Source organism: Centroberyx affinis, unplaced genomic scaffold (assembly GCF_046629955.1).
Source record: "Centroberyx affinis isolate AG114_WGS23_722 - 3 ecotype Tasmania unplaced genomic scaffold, CSIRO-AGI_Caff_v1 ptg000006l_1, whole genome shotgun sequence".
Lineage (NCBI taxonomy): Eukaryota > Metazoa > Chordata > Actinopteri > Beryciformes > Berycidae > Centroberyx > Centroberyx affinis.
Window position 1 is genome coordinate 127,385 of NW_027278722.1, and position 12,616 is coordinate 140,000.

Consider the following 12,616-nt stretch of genomic DNA (forward strand, 5'->3'; position numbering starts at 1 on the left):
ACAAGAACAGGAAATATTTTAGTGTGCTAAAGCCTGACTGGTCAGACCAGCCTCTTTGTTCCCAGCTTTGCGGATATTATTTTTCTTATTGCCTATTAAAATAACTTTGTACAGTAGAGAGAACAAGAAACTAATTTGAAAAAAATGAAAATGTCAAACTACATCAGGCAAGAACATTGCTGACAAGCTGCCAGATATATTTTAGACTTAGGCATTATTTCTAGGAGGTGTTTTTGTGTTCTGTTCATTTAATAAGGCTGGAAGAAAAATCTATTTATGAAAAAAAAAAAAGATGAGTTTATACATCTCCTGATCCTGATTTTGAATTGATTTTTCTCTTCCTCACCCATTTTCACCGATGCTTTCACGTAAGATATGCCATTTGGAGTATGCATCTATCCTTTTATGCCTTACAGTACCATGAGTACATACATATTTAGCATTGGTAGCCTCATTGGCAACTGAACCCCTAACCCAGTGTTAGTGCACCGCTCCACCCATTGAGCTATATCACCATATTCTTGGCGAGACCACATAGTCTTTATCACCTTATTTTGAGGAGGAGGAATGGCACAACCAAAAAAATTCAAACTGTGAGATGTAGATGCATCTGTGTGACATCAGACATGATATAATGCCTTCACATTAAGAATAAAGCACCTTGTGGGAACCTTGTCAATTCCTAATCAGGTGTCCCCACCCTGAAAGCTTGATAGATATCAACCCATTACGTGCGAGAACTTTTGAGCAGAATACAAAGTGATCATATTGACTCCACAGAAACAGAATCATTTGTATTAATTAAAATCGAATACAGTTAATTAGAATGACTGACTCACCCTCCAGGGGGCAGTAGCGAGTGACCTTGTCAGGCATCAGCCGGCCTTCCTTGTGTCTGCAGTACACCTCAGCGATCTGTTGCCGGCACTCCTTGCTCTTGGCTCTGGACAGAGCCGAAATGGCCTCCTTCCCGCTGATCTCGCACTTGGGTGGCTGGTCGTAGGTGACCTCCAGCGGCGCTGTGGTCGCCTGCCTCCTGTGTGGGTGCTGGTGTCTGTGCTGTGACTGCGCCTGCTGGGCCTGTGAGGCGCGGTAGTGCTGCTGCGACACTCCTGCGGTGCCCTGCCGGCCGCCTGGGTAAGAGGCGTTGTTGCCGACCGCCAGCGGCTGGTGGCCTACAGGAAGTACCTCATTGGAGCTGCGGCCCAGACCGGGGGAGTTGTCCCTCCAGGCCTGCTGCTGGGCGTGGGCCTTCTCCTGGAGATGCTCCCGCTGCTGCTTGCTGCTAGTGCCCCCTACAGACTGGCGGTGGGGCTGCGAGCGCGCGCCAAAGTTGCTATTGTCTATGTTCTCAAAGTCTTTGGGCACAGAGTTCTCGTTGTTGCTGTCCACTTTAATTTTCTCCTTAGGCCGGTGGGAGTAATATCCATCCTGCAGAGAGTGAGAATAAGAGAAGAGAAGGGAAGCATTGAGAAAAGGACAGGGGAGAAGAAGGGAGAGAGGAGGAGGGGGACACAAACAAGAAAAACAAGATCAGAGTTGAGTGAGTGAGGCGCATATCAAATGTCGGATTAACAATCAATGTGGCACGTACGACTGGGCAACGCCGCATGGAACCATGAGGCATGAAATGAAGTAGCAAGGTATTGAGTGTGGGGACTACAAGGTGCAACCTGACTGGAGCCGATGCAGGCTGAAGGCTCTGCTGCTCCGTGCCATCATCAGATTAGCCCCGGTTTCAATTAACTTCTCCCTCAAATGGGCCCAGCACTCCGTAAACAGATTACCAAGAGGGGATAAAGGACCAGAATATGACTGTGAATTTGTGTAAGTGTGTGTGTGTTTGTGTGTGTTTCTGTGTGCGTGTGTGTGTGTGTGTGTGTGTGCACGCATGTGTACAATTTCTGATTCCTTTTTCACTGCAGCCACATGAGAACGTGATGAAATTACATTGGTGTGGCGTGTGACTGGAAGGGCAGTGTTTGTGAATGCTGCGAGTCTGCATGTGAGATAGCGTGTGTGTTTGTGTGTGAACGTCTGAATGTACAATTTCCCTATCTTTCCACCAGAATAGGCTGAAAGGGAAGGAGGGGCACGGGGGAGAGAGCAGAAAGAGGAACAGGGTAATGAGTGAAAGAGGAGAGTGCAAGGCGAAGGAGCGCTGACACGAGGCATGAGTTCTGCCGCTCCTTGGAAGTGCCGGCTCGCTCCAGTGAAATGTGCCCCGGCGCATCAAACGGAAAGCTGAGAGAGTTTCCCGGCTGCCACACCACTCTTGCACACTTCGCTAGACATACAAGAGAAAGAGATAGAGAGAGAAAGAGCGAGACAGAACAGAAGAAAAACAAACGGCAGCTGAGGAAAGATAGAGCTCATAACAAGCGAGATACCTGATGTGTTTCTCCGTTTACAAGACACAGCAAACAGAAAGCAGGAGAGAAAAGGGGAGGGACGCCGAGTGCAAAAAGAGGTGTGTGAGAGATAGAGGGAGCAGGAGAGGTGAGAGATACAAGCGAAGCGAGTGAGATGTTAGAGAGATGCTATTGTGAGCCTGCCGCTCAGCATGGAAATGTCTTTCCGCCCCTAAAGCCAGGCCTGTTATCAGCCCATCAACCTTTCCTCTCCGCAAACACCTTGTACCAGCACAATTACAGAGTTGGCTGGCTGACACACATACACACAAGGAAAGAGGGGAGGGGTTGGTAGCGAGGAGCGAGAAAGGAAAGAGAGAAGGTGAGAAACAAAGAACGAGCTAAAAAAACCCCAGAGAGAACAACATTCTCATAGTCAACTCCTTTAAAGCCCCTTGCTTGGCAGAAGTCTGATTCTCACAACACCGGATACCTTTTCTCCTCTCCTCTCCATCCTTGTCTCTATTTCTTACTTCTTTCCCTTTCCCTCCTTTTCTCTTTCACTCATTTTCGCTCCACGCATCTGTGACTTCCCACGACTCCTCGCTCCTTCCCTTCCCTTCACACATCTCTTCACACACTCCATTTCCACCTCTCTGTTCCATTCCTCTCCCCTCTCATCCCTTCTGCTCCACATCTCGCTCCCCTTCTCTCATCATCTGTTCCCCATTTCACATCTCCCGCACATCTTTTTTTTCCTCCCTCCACTCGCTCTCTCTCTCCCGTCCTTTTCTCTACTTCATCTCTCCCGCCTGTCATCGCCTCTCCCTTCCCCTCCCCGTCTCGTCTCCCTTTCCTTTCTTCACCCTACCAGTTCAAACAGACTATGTTGGTATGAATGGCAGAACCTGCTAATCCTGTGTGTAACAGCTGCTTAGGCTACTGATCACCTAAAAAGAAATCCCTACTTGCCGGGGTTTCAAAGGGAACGCTTTAGGGGGCTAATCCATGCAGTGCTAGTCACTGGATGTTTGCAGAGGTAAAATGAGTCTGTGTGCATTTATGATTTTGTGCGCCTGTGTTTAAGAGAGGGAGAGAGAGCGAGTAAAGTAGAGAAAGCATGTGTTTGCCCCGGAGAAACGGATACCCCCGCTTTGAGTCCCGTCGTGAGAGACATGAGGAGAAGAAGGGAACACACTTAAATCGGAAGTAAGCCCAAGTGAGCAAATGTAAAAAACTGTGCCTCAACCCAATCCCAATGAAACAAATGTATTTGGCTTGCAGCAGATACCACCCAGTAGGGCTGAAGAAACCCTCTTCTGATTCTCTGATCGCTGAATGCATACTAGACTAAATCTGCCTTTGACTCCGTGCCTAAGTATTCTAAGCTCCGCAGTGTGGAAATATCCTAATTTCCACAGCGAGGCCCAGTGGGGCTTACAAGAGGCAGGGCCGACTGAATATAGCATAGGATCGAACGTTGTATCGCATATTGCTTTTTTGAATATAGCCCAGCTGGATAATTGTTTCATTTGCAAAAAGCATCGCAAAGATGTTGTTTTGGGGCAAATTAAGTGACATGGATAGGAGCAAGCCTCGATTAGCCCCATGTCCCTGAAGTGGAAACGAGGGTATAGCATTTGCAAGCTGGCACTGAGGAGATTCATATGGATAAACAATCTTCACCCCTGCTGCCCCTTCCCCCCCTCCCCCCCCCCCCCCCCCCCCCCCCCCCCTCCTGTGTGTAAAGCACTTCAGTAGCTGTGTTGCTCTTTAATCTCAGCCTGTGTTGGAGGTCTGTGCGGACTGAGCAGGGGCTCTAAGCAGGAAACGGCGGGGCACGGAATTAATAGCAGCGGAGGGCGTTGGAGATACGGCTGTGTTCGACTGGAGATGGGGCTGGGAGCCGGGCTATCGATTGTTACAGGGAATATGTTTTCTACTCCCTGGGAGCTTTGGGGAGGCCAAGCCTGGATTGCTTGGCATGCGGTGTGCTCGCTGCACCACACACACACACACACACACACACACACACAAACAGCTCCCCCTGAGCTCTACTGAGGAGTGAGGAAAAAGCAGAGGGGGTAAACGTTAGTATCATCCATCATCGGTAGGTACATTTAGAGTGAGGCCTGTGGGGCTGGGAGTTTCAATCCCCCCTCCAGGGATGGTTTAGTCCATTCCTCATACAGAGCTGGCCCTTTCCACTTTTCCTCATTTCCTCAGCCACAGGGGGAAATATTTCACCTGTCCTCTTTCTCTCTCTCTCCCTTTCTCTCCATTCCCCCAATCTCACGTGCAACAGAGAAAAAGCACATATCTCTCTCTCACCACCTGTCTGGCTTCACCCCTCTCCTCCTCCCCCAGCCCTCGTATCATCCCTCGCTCTAGGAGGGAAAGCAGTTCATCTGCTCCGCCCCCTCCCCTCCTCCCTAATGCCATCATTTACTGTTGCAGTCCCACGGTAGATGTTAGGGAGAGCAAGGTAGCAGCACATATCACTTTCACACCACCCCCCTACCCTGCTTCCTTTAAAAGACATCATTCCTACTGGGCCTAGCTGGGATAAGCTACTGCATGTGCCACCAGGACGTGCTCTATCAACATAAGCTGGTGTCTGTACAGCCGTGCGCACATGCATGCCAGCATGTACACAAGCACATACACACACCCGCATTTACACACACACACAGGTTGGCAGTGTGAAAAGCACCTATTCATGTTAGGAAACTCCACAGACCATGTACTGGCTTATTTGTGAGTTTAGAGTAGTCAATTGGCAGTGGTCAGCATGGTGTTAGCCTCACAGCAGAGCCGCCCATATAGTGGACAGGCAGTGTGCGGGCCAGCTTCTGCTAGGACCCGCCTGCCGTGTGGCTAACGAGCTCAGATTAATTACCTGGACTGAATCCCTGTGATAGCAAGATGTGGCCTCTGGCGTGACACGGGAGACTGATACACTGACAGACTTACTGAGGTTCACAGCTGCTCGAGTACCTCAGGACATCTCATGGTAAAATGAGCCAGCGCAGAGTGGAGTTGGCTTCAGCGCTCATTGATTTCTTAGAAGTCTTAGTTATCGTAGCTAATCAACACTAGTGGAAGAACAGCTGCTCTTTTAGATGTTCTCAGGTTTACATTTTCGGTATTTAACTGACCCTCTTATCCAGAAAGACTTTTCAAGTGTGCAGTGGAGTGGGCTTCAATTCCTACATCACCAACATTAAAAGCAACCAATAAAAAAGAGGATCAAAGAGTCAAAGTCGTCGTGCCCTGACAATATTCTCATGTAAGATGGACATACAAGGAAATAAAAAGAACATTTATGGGGAGAGAGGTAGAAGGTATTTTTTGATGCCACAATCAAATGGATTTCATGCAAGATATGCTTAAGTAGGACTTTGGCACTGTAGGTTGTTTTAAAGGATAATTCCAGTTATTTTCAACATGGGGCTTATTTTCCTAGATTTTGCCATCATGACTATTGATTGTGTTCAAAATCTCGTCACATACTTCACTATAGCGTTCATACTTCCAGTTAGCTGGAAGCGCTGCTGTCCAATACACACATACAGGGCCAACGCAATCTCCAACAGTTGAATTCAAAAGCGATTAAGACACGTCCTTACACAATACGTAACACTCACACTGCAGTTACATGTCTTTAAATAGCTGTGATTTTAAGATACTGTATATCCCACCCACTTGTAATTACCAGTAGGAGGTTGATGTGAACACAGCATCAGAATACTTCAATGATTTACTTGTCAAGCAGCTCACGCTAGTTATACATATCTAATACTGAAATATATGCAAGTTTCAGGCGATGGATCGTCAGAAATCGGATGTAGGCAGGTCCCATTGCAGTGCGAGCACTTGGTTTCAAATGTTGGAGATTATGTTGGCGTGTGTGTGTGTGTGTGTGTGTGTGTGTGTGTGTGTGTGTATGGGAGAGCAGCGCTCCAGGCTAAGTGGAGGTAAGTAAAGCTCTACAGTGAAGTAACTAGGAAAAAAAACACAATCAGTCATAATGATGGCCAAAACTAGGAAAATAAGGCCCAGTTTGAAAATAACCGGGATTATCCTCGAACTAGTGTTTCGGTATAATGTGTCAGTCCAGAACAGAGTTCCAGCTACCTTTCTTTTTCTCTTGCTCTCCTCCTTCAATCCCTCCAATCCCCTTCTCTTCCAGAGGCTAAAACTGGAGGCATGCTGGTCACATGTGTAAGAGTAAGTGTGTATGTGTGTGTGTGTGTGGACGCAAACGTACGATTAGTGGCAGTGCTGAATGAACAGTCTGGTTTCAGTAGGCACAGAAGCCTCTTGTTGTGCCCTGTGACAAGCTCTGGAGCAAAAGTGCTGAAAAGGGAGTGTGCCTTTGTGTGTGTGTGAGTGTGTGTGTGTGTGTGTGTGTGTGCGTGCACAGTTACAGCACTGCACAAGGAAACAGTGTGTGTGGGGCTATGTATGTACCCCAAATGTGTGATAAATATCTATAACCACAGTGTCAGACAACCACGCACATGTGAACATGTATAGAGGCAAATATACATGTGTTACTAAATAGGCCTACTACTTAATAGCCAACCTTTCAATACTATGGGACAATGAAATTAAATAAAACCTAAAAAGCCTAAAACTAAAAACCATGCAGCAGTGTAAAAATATGTAGAAAGAAAAGAAAAGAAAAGAAAAGAAAAGAAAAGAAAGAAAAAACACCTCTCCTCGGGGTATCTTATTAAACGGACAAATGATCGCTCTCTGCCAGTTCTGGTTTCAGACTGCAAAGACAAAAAGGCTCAAAGTTTTCCAGAAACAATGATCCAGAGTTGAAAACCGTGGGTACTCAGCAGGGCCAAGGGCAGATGTGAATTCATAAGATGCTGTTGATTTTCTACTGGTTATTCTTGCATTGTAATTATATGGCTTCACCAACTGTATTTGAATGCATGGGTATAAACTGGGCAAGGAGACAAAAAAAATGAGGCCTCTGCACTCACAACCAGAGAGACGAGGAAGAAAGGAGGACGTCCTCAAACACTTAAAAACACAGCAAGGCTCTGATTTGGATGAAAAGATCAGCACGGAGATGTGAGGAAATGTGTTAACTGTGGGGGATCTCCCACACAGAGCGGGGCCTTCCCAGCCCGATTTAGAATAATGAAAAGAGGGTAATAGATAATTCCTCTCCTCTCTGTGCAGTTTGGGAAACACTCCATGGGTGTTCATGGCCCCAGTGTACAGGAGCCTCAGTCTGGCTTCAGTGCCACCTAACCACTTCACCTCATCTTCCTCCTGTATTGTGAAAAAATCTGTCTGCCTCCTAGTTCCTGAGATAGCACTATTAAATATGAATATTCTAGGGACACAGGGATATTTGTTACTTACTGCTGTCTGGGCACTGTTGTTTTGACCATTAAACTCATTACTCTTGGCTGTTTTGAATATTGGCAATCTAGGAATTCAAGCTAATTCTACTGTTGCACAAATTATAAATCACTCTGGATAAGAGCATCAGATAAACACCTGAAAATGTAAAAATGTAAATGAATCACTAAATGGGCATAATTTAATTTAGAATCAGCTCATTGTTGTGGAAATGAACTGAAATTAATGCTACAGTGGGGAAATAGTATGTGAGTTTGTTGATATTTAGATTTTTCTTTTTCTTTTTTTTGGCGCATTGCCCTGAATTGGATTAAGAAGAAATAGAATTGAGACGACTCCAAAGAACCTCAAAGATTTATTCAGTCCAAGTGCATACCAATAACAGTGAAACTCACACTGAGAACAATGTTAGAGCGAAAATCCCCAAAGCATGTGGCAAAAAGTCAAGCCTGCCTGCCTGAGTCTCACGAGGTTTGCCTTCTCCCCTCAGAAAACTCTTTACTCGGCATCCCAGCAGCTTACATAGATGGATTACCACAAACACACACACACACACACGCACACACACCTGCCTCTGTAACTACCTTCAATTCCTACTCTAGGAAGGGTTAATCACTCTCAAGTCTCACTTGTCCCATCTCCCTCTCTCCCTCTCTCGCTCACACATACACAAACACACACACACACACACACACACACACACACACGCATATACACGCACACCAGTTTAGTACGGGTCACTCTTGCCCGGAGGCCTGTGTGTGTGTGTGTGTGTGTGAGGCAGCAGAAGCCGGTCAGGGTTCTGAGTCTGAGGACTGGATTTAAATTAAATGAACAATCAGCTCTAAATAAGCAATTTGCATCTCCCAGCCCCCAAAACCTTCTTGTAGTCAGCGCATGTGTCCGACGCGCAATACCAAGAGAGAGTTAATTCTCAGGTATCTTAGTGTTTGAAAATATGTGCCTTCCACTGTTTCTTTGTTGGCCAATCACATACAGACACCTGTATACTTCCATTTTCATGCATGCAAATGTTGGCATGTTTTATGACAACGTTAGCCAACGTTGCTAAATATCACTGACATAATGTGAACTTTTGCATGGGGAACAACAGACTATTTTAGGTTGGGCAAAGAAACTCTCACCCATGTTTCTGCTCTGGTTTTTCCAAACTGAACCACTACAAAGTACAAAGATTCTAATTCTGACCTACCAGCTGGGAATTTCCGACTTCTGACTTTGAAATTTACGCAGCATAACTTCTCATTAAATTGACTAGCAACCAATAATGCCAGCATTTGATTGTATGGGGTTGGAGAAGGGGCTGGACCCCCAGTACACCCAGCCAGTGGAGCAGTGGCTCATTTTTTTTATGTGCCAAATCCCCAAAACAGCCTGTAGCCTACTGTTTCTGGGCAGAGGAGAAGCAACATAAGTTATTAATTTGATTTCTAAACAATTATTACTATAGGCTACTGGAAAAAAAAAGTTACAGCAGTGTTTCATAGATGCCAGGTAATGGCATAATATTGCTGACAAAATACCCCCTCTTTAAACAAAATTACCTGAAACACATTTCTCCACAGTACCCAGGCTTTGGTCAAATTGCTGTAGACTACTCTTGTATTTGTCAGTTATGTTGTCAATTATGAGAAAGTAGGCTACTAATTTTACTCACCCATTGTATTGTCCCAATTCCAGTTGGCATTAAGACCCTAATTAACCCTTATAAATTTAAAGCAAATCATTTATTTGAGATTAGAGTATTTGTAAATAGCATTTGGCTCAGGTCTCATAGTTACCTTCACAGTATACCATTGCACCAGCTCATTCTGTACACACAATGCATTGCTCAAATATTTTTATGGTGTATTTCATGTGCCTTTGTAGAATACAATCGCATTATGTGCATTATGCATATATGCCCAGTTCCTCCTTTAAAGCCCTCCTCCTTCTTCTTCTCTTCTACTCTCACCACCACTTCCTTTCCCCTGTGCTTCTCTTCCTCCCCACTGCGTGAACCATGGGACTTTCCAGATGACAAATAGAATCTAAATCATAAGGCTAACATATAGTACATTAGGCCTATATCTCACAAGAGCATGAAAGCCCTTTAACAGGCCATGAGAAGATACTGGCAATTTTCCCTACTGTCTCTCTGTTCCCCCTACTCTTATGCTGGCCTCTTATTTTCTCTGTGAATAAACCCCAGAACTTTACATCTCCGGCTCTGAATAGGACCCATCACGCGATTTCTGGGCCATATCTCATGAGGGCATGAAAAACTCCGACCCCCTCTCCGCACACCTCCCTGTTCGCGGCAATGGCCGTGAAATGACACCCCTACTTAATCAATTGTGAATCATGAAATTTTGCACAAGAGACCCCTTTTCTTCGCACTTGACAGTGATTGAACTGCACAGCCATGCAATTCCATTCACCACGGTGATGAGAAGAAAGGAGAGCGGGGGAGGGTGTGTGTGTGTGTGTGTGTGTGTGTGCGAGATGAAGGCGATTTCCCTATGACATCATGGGCCCCCACTGAAAGGCGCCACTACAGAGGGTCCCTTCTGTGCGTTGAGGCCATGTGGTTACACTGCACACTGGGATCCTACAGCTGATCTATAGGGAAGAAAGGGAGGTGTGTGTGTGTGTGTGTGTGTATGTGTGTATGTATGTGTGTGTGTGACATGGAGAGTTCCCCGCACAGCCATTTAGGGAGGCCCCAAACACGCAAAGACAAGGGGCAAGGAGAAACAGGAGAAAAGGGGGCGAGAGAAAGAGAGAGAGATAAAGAGTAGAGGGGGTGGAGGGAACAGAGTGAGATAAAGACAGAAAGAAAAAGTAGAGGGGGTGGGGACAAAGAGACAGAGATAGAAAGGCAATGCAGAGAGAGAGAGAGAGAGAGAGAGAGAGAGAGACTGACTCCTGATGGGATAAGCCCCCCATCCCCTACCTCTCTTCTGCCTGAATGGGCTGGTGGGAACGACATGTGAATGTATGATGTCAGGTCTATAGTGAGTGTGTCAGGGAGCATAGCTGGGATTCTGGGCCCGTGTGTGACATAGCTGTGACACGGCGTGACCTCGGTGTGATCCCGACCCTAAGGTCCCTGAGGATTAGCAGCCCCACAGCTGTGATGTCATGGCAACACTGGGAAGGACAACCACGAGATCAATTAATTCACTATAGTTCTTGTGTAGGATGCACAAAGAAGAGCATGCATGTATATCAGTGTGAGTGTGAGTGTGAGTGTGTGTGTGTGTGTTTGTGTGTGTGTGAGTGTGTGTGTGTGTGTGTGTGTTAGTCACTCATCTGCCTGTGTGTTAGAGAAGCATGCTAATGATGTGCAAATATCTCACAGGACTGAGAGCTTTGGTTTCACTTCCACAATACAACCAGCAAAGTCTGTCAGCCGAAAAACCTCCAGAAACACATCATTATGTAACATGCATAGTATGGAGAAGTTGAAAAACATGTACATTTCCATTTTATTTATATCCAAATGAACAACTTGACTATAAATAGGACTATTTTTCCTAATATATTTCTGCTGTCGTGTGAATGTGAAGCTCATATAAATTACAATTTCAGTAATAGTAGCTCAGGTGGCTGAGGTGCATGCCATGTATCTCCAGTATTGTGGCTTAAAATGTGGCTTATGTCCTGTGTTGCACATCATTTTGTCTCTCTCCACTATATTCTGTTTACTGAAGCAGAAATGCTACAAAAATTACTTTAAAAAAAGTGTGAACGGTCCAGTTGTTGCATTTACATTTGCTTGATGCATTCTGCATGCTGAACAGTTAAGCATTTGTCTCGAATATAATTTTCCAAATGATTATAATCAATTCATTTGGAAGTCACATCATGTGGTCAGATTTGCATTTAAACAACAAATGCAAACAACTAATGGCTTCTCTCCAAACAGCCGTGGACACTCTTATTGGGTTATTCACACATGCCAATCATGCTTGGCCACCATACAATGAAAAAACAGACAAGCTCCTATTTACAATTCCGCAGGAATGTGGTAGCAAGCTTTCTAAAGTCACAAACGTCTACAGCGTAATCTGTCTGCTGAAATGACAGGGAGATAAAGATCGGAGGAAAATAGGGAAAACAGGGGGAGGAGGAGAAGTGAAGGTGAGGAGTTAAGCACCTAAGCTAGCAACAAGTGAGCAGATGGCTGATACGATCTTCTGGTTTGACACCCAGATCATTAAAACTTCCGAATGATCGAAGGATGCACTGCCCAGCACAGCAAATCCTGGGGCAGCAGGGCGAGGTCAAACAGGAGAGGAGCTTTCAGTCTTTCAGTAGTTTTCAGTATTCTTAAAGAACTCAAATGGTTCCGAGGCAAGATGAATAGTCTAATGATAACATTTGTATTGTCAGAGCAAAGATACATGCTTTGCAACACAACAAAATGAGCCTATAGGCCCATTCAGACAGGATTAGTTTCTCCAGAGTAGGCAGGGTAACTGTAATTATTACTTGAGCTATTGGCTAATTTTAATCCTGTCCGGAACAAGCCTGTATGTGATTTTCCCCCTTGACCTCAGTATTAATTCCGGCACCAATTTCCTACAGTTTTTCAGCGCACTGGTCTAATAAGTCTAGTCCCGCCGAGACAGACACCTCCGCGTTTCAACTCATTTGCAGATGATTTGGGCACAAGTCACTGATTACCGAGGCACTTCCTGATTACAAAAGACTGCAGTTTAATTTTTGCCTGTGAATGTGAAGACGGGCCAACATGGAAGCATTTGAGGAGGCTTTTGCTAATGTGGCTGGTGCGAACCCAGCTATACCCTATACCATACACTGTTGCTTAAGAGTCAGTATGGTGAAGTTGCTCTGATGGACCGTTCTCA

The 12,616-nt window shown here is 45.5% G+C and overlaps 1 protein-coding gene across 1 annotated transcript in view; it reads right to left on the reverse strand.

Moving 5' to 3' along the window:
• Positions 1 to 12,616, reverse strand: part of xylt1 (xylosyltransferase I) — a 62,944-nt gene that overhangs the window by 27,283 nt on the left and 23,045 nt on the right. The window contains exons 2-3 of the mRNA XM_071517834.1: positions 1,162 to 1,431; positions 840 to 1,080 (exon numbers count right to left, since the gene is read on the reverse strand). Coding sequence (XP_071373935.1) covers positions 840 to 1,080; positions 1,162 to 1,431 — 511 coding nt within the window. The remainder of the gene's footprint in view (positions 1 to 839; positions 1,081 to 1,161; positions 1,432 to 12,616) is intronic.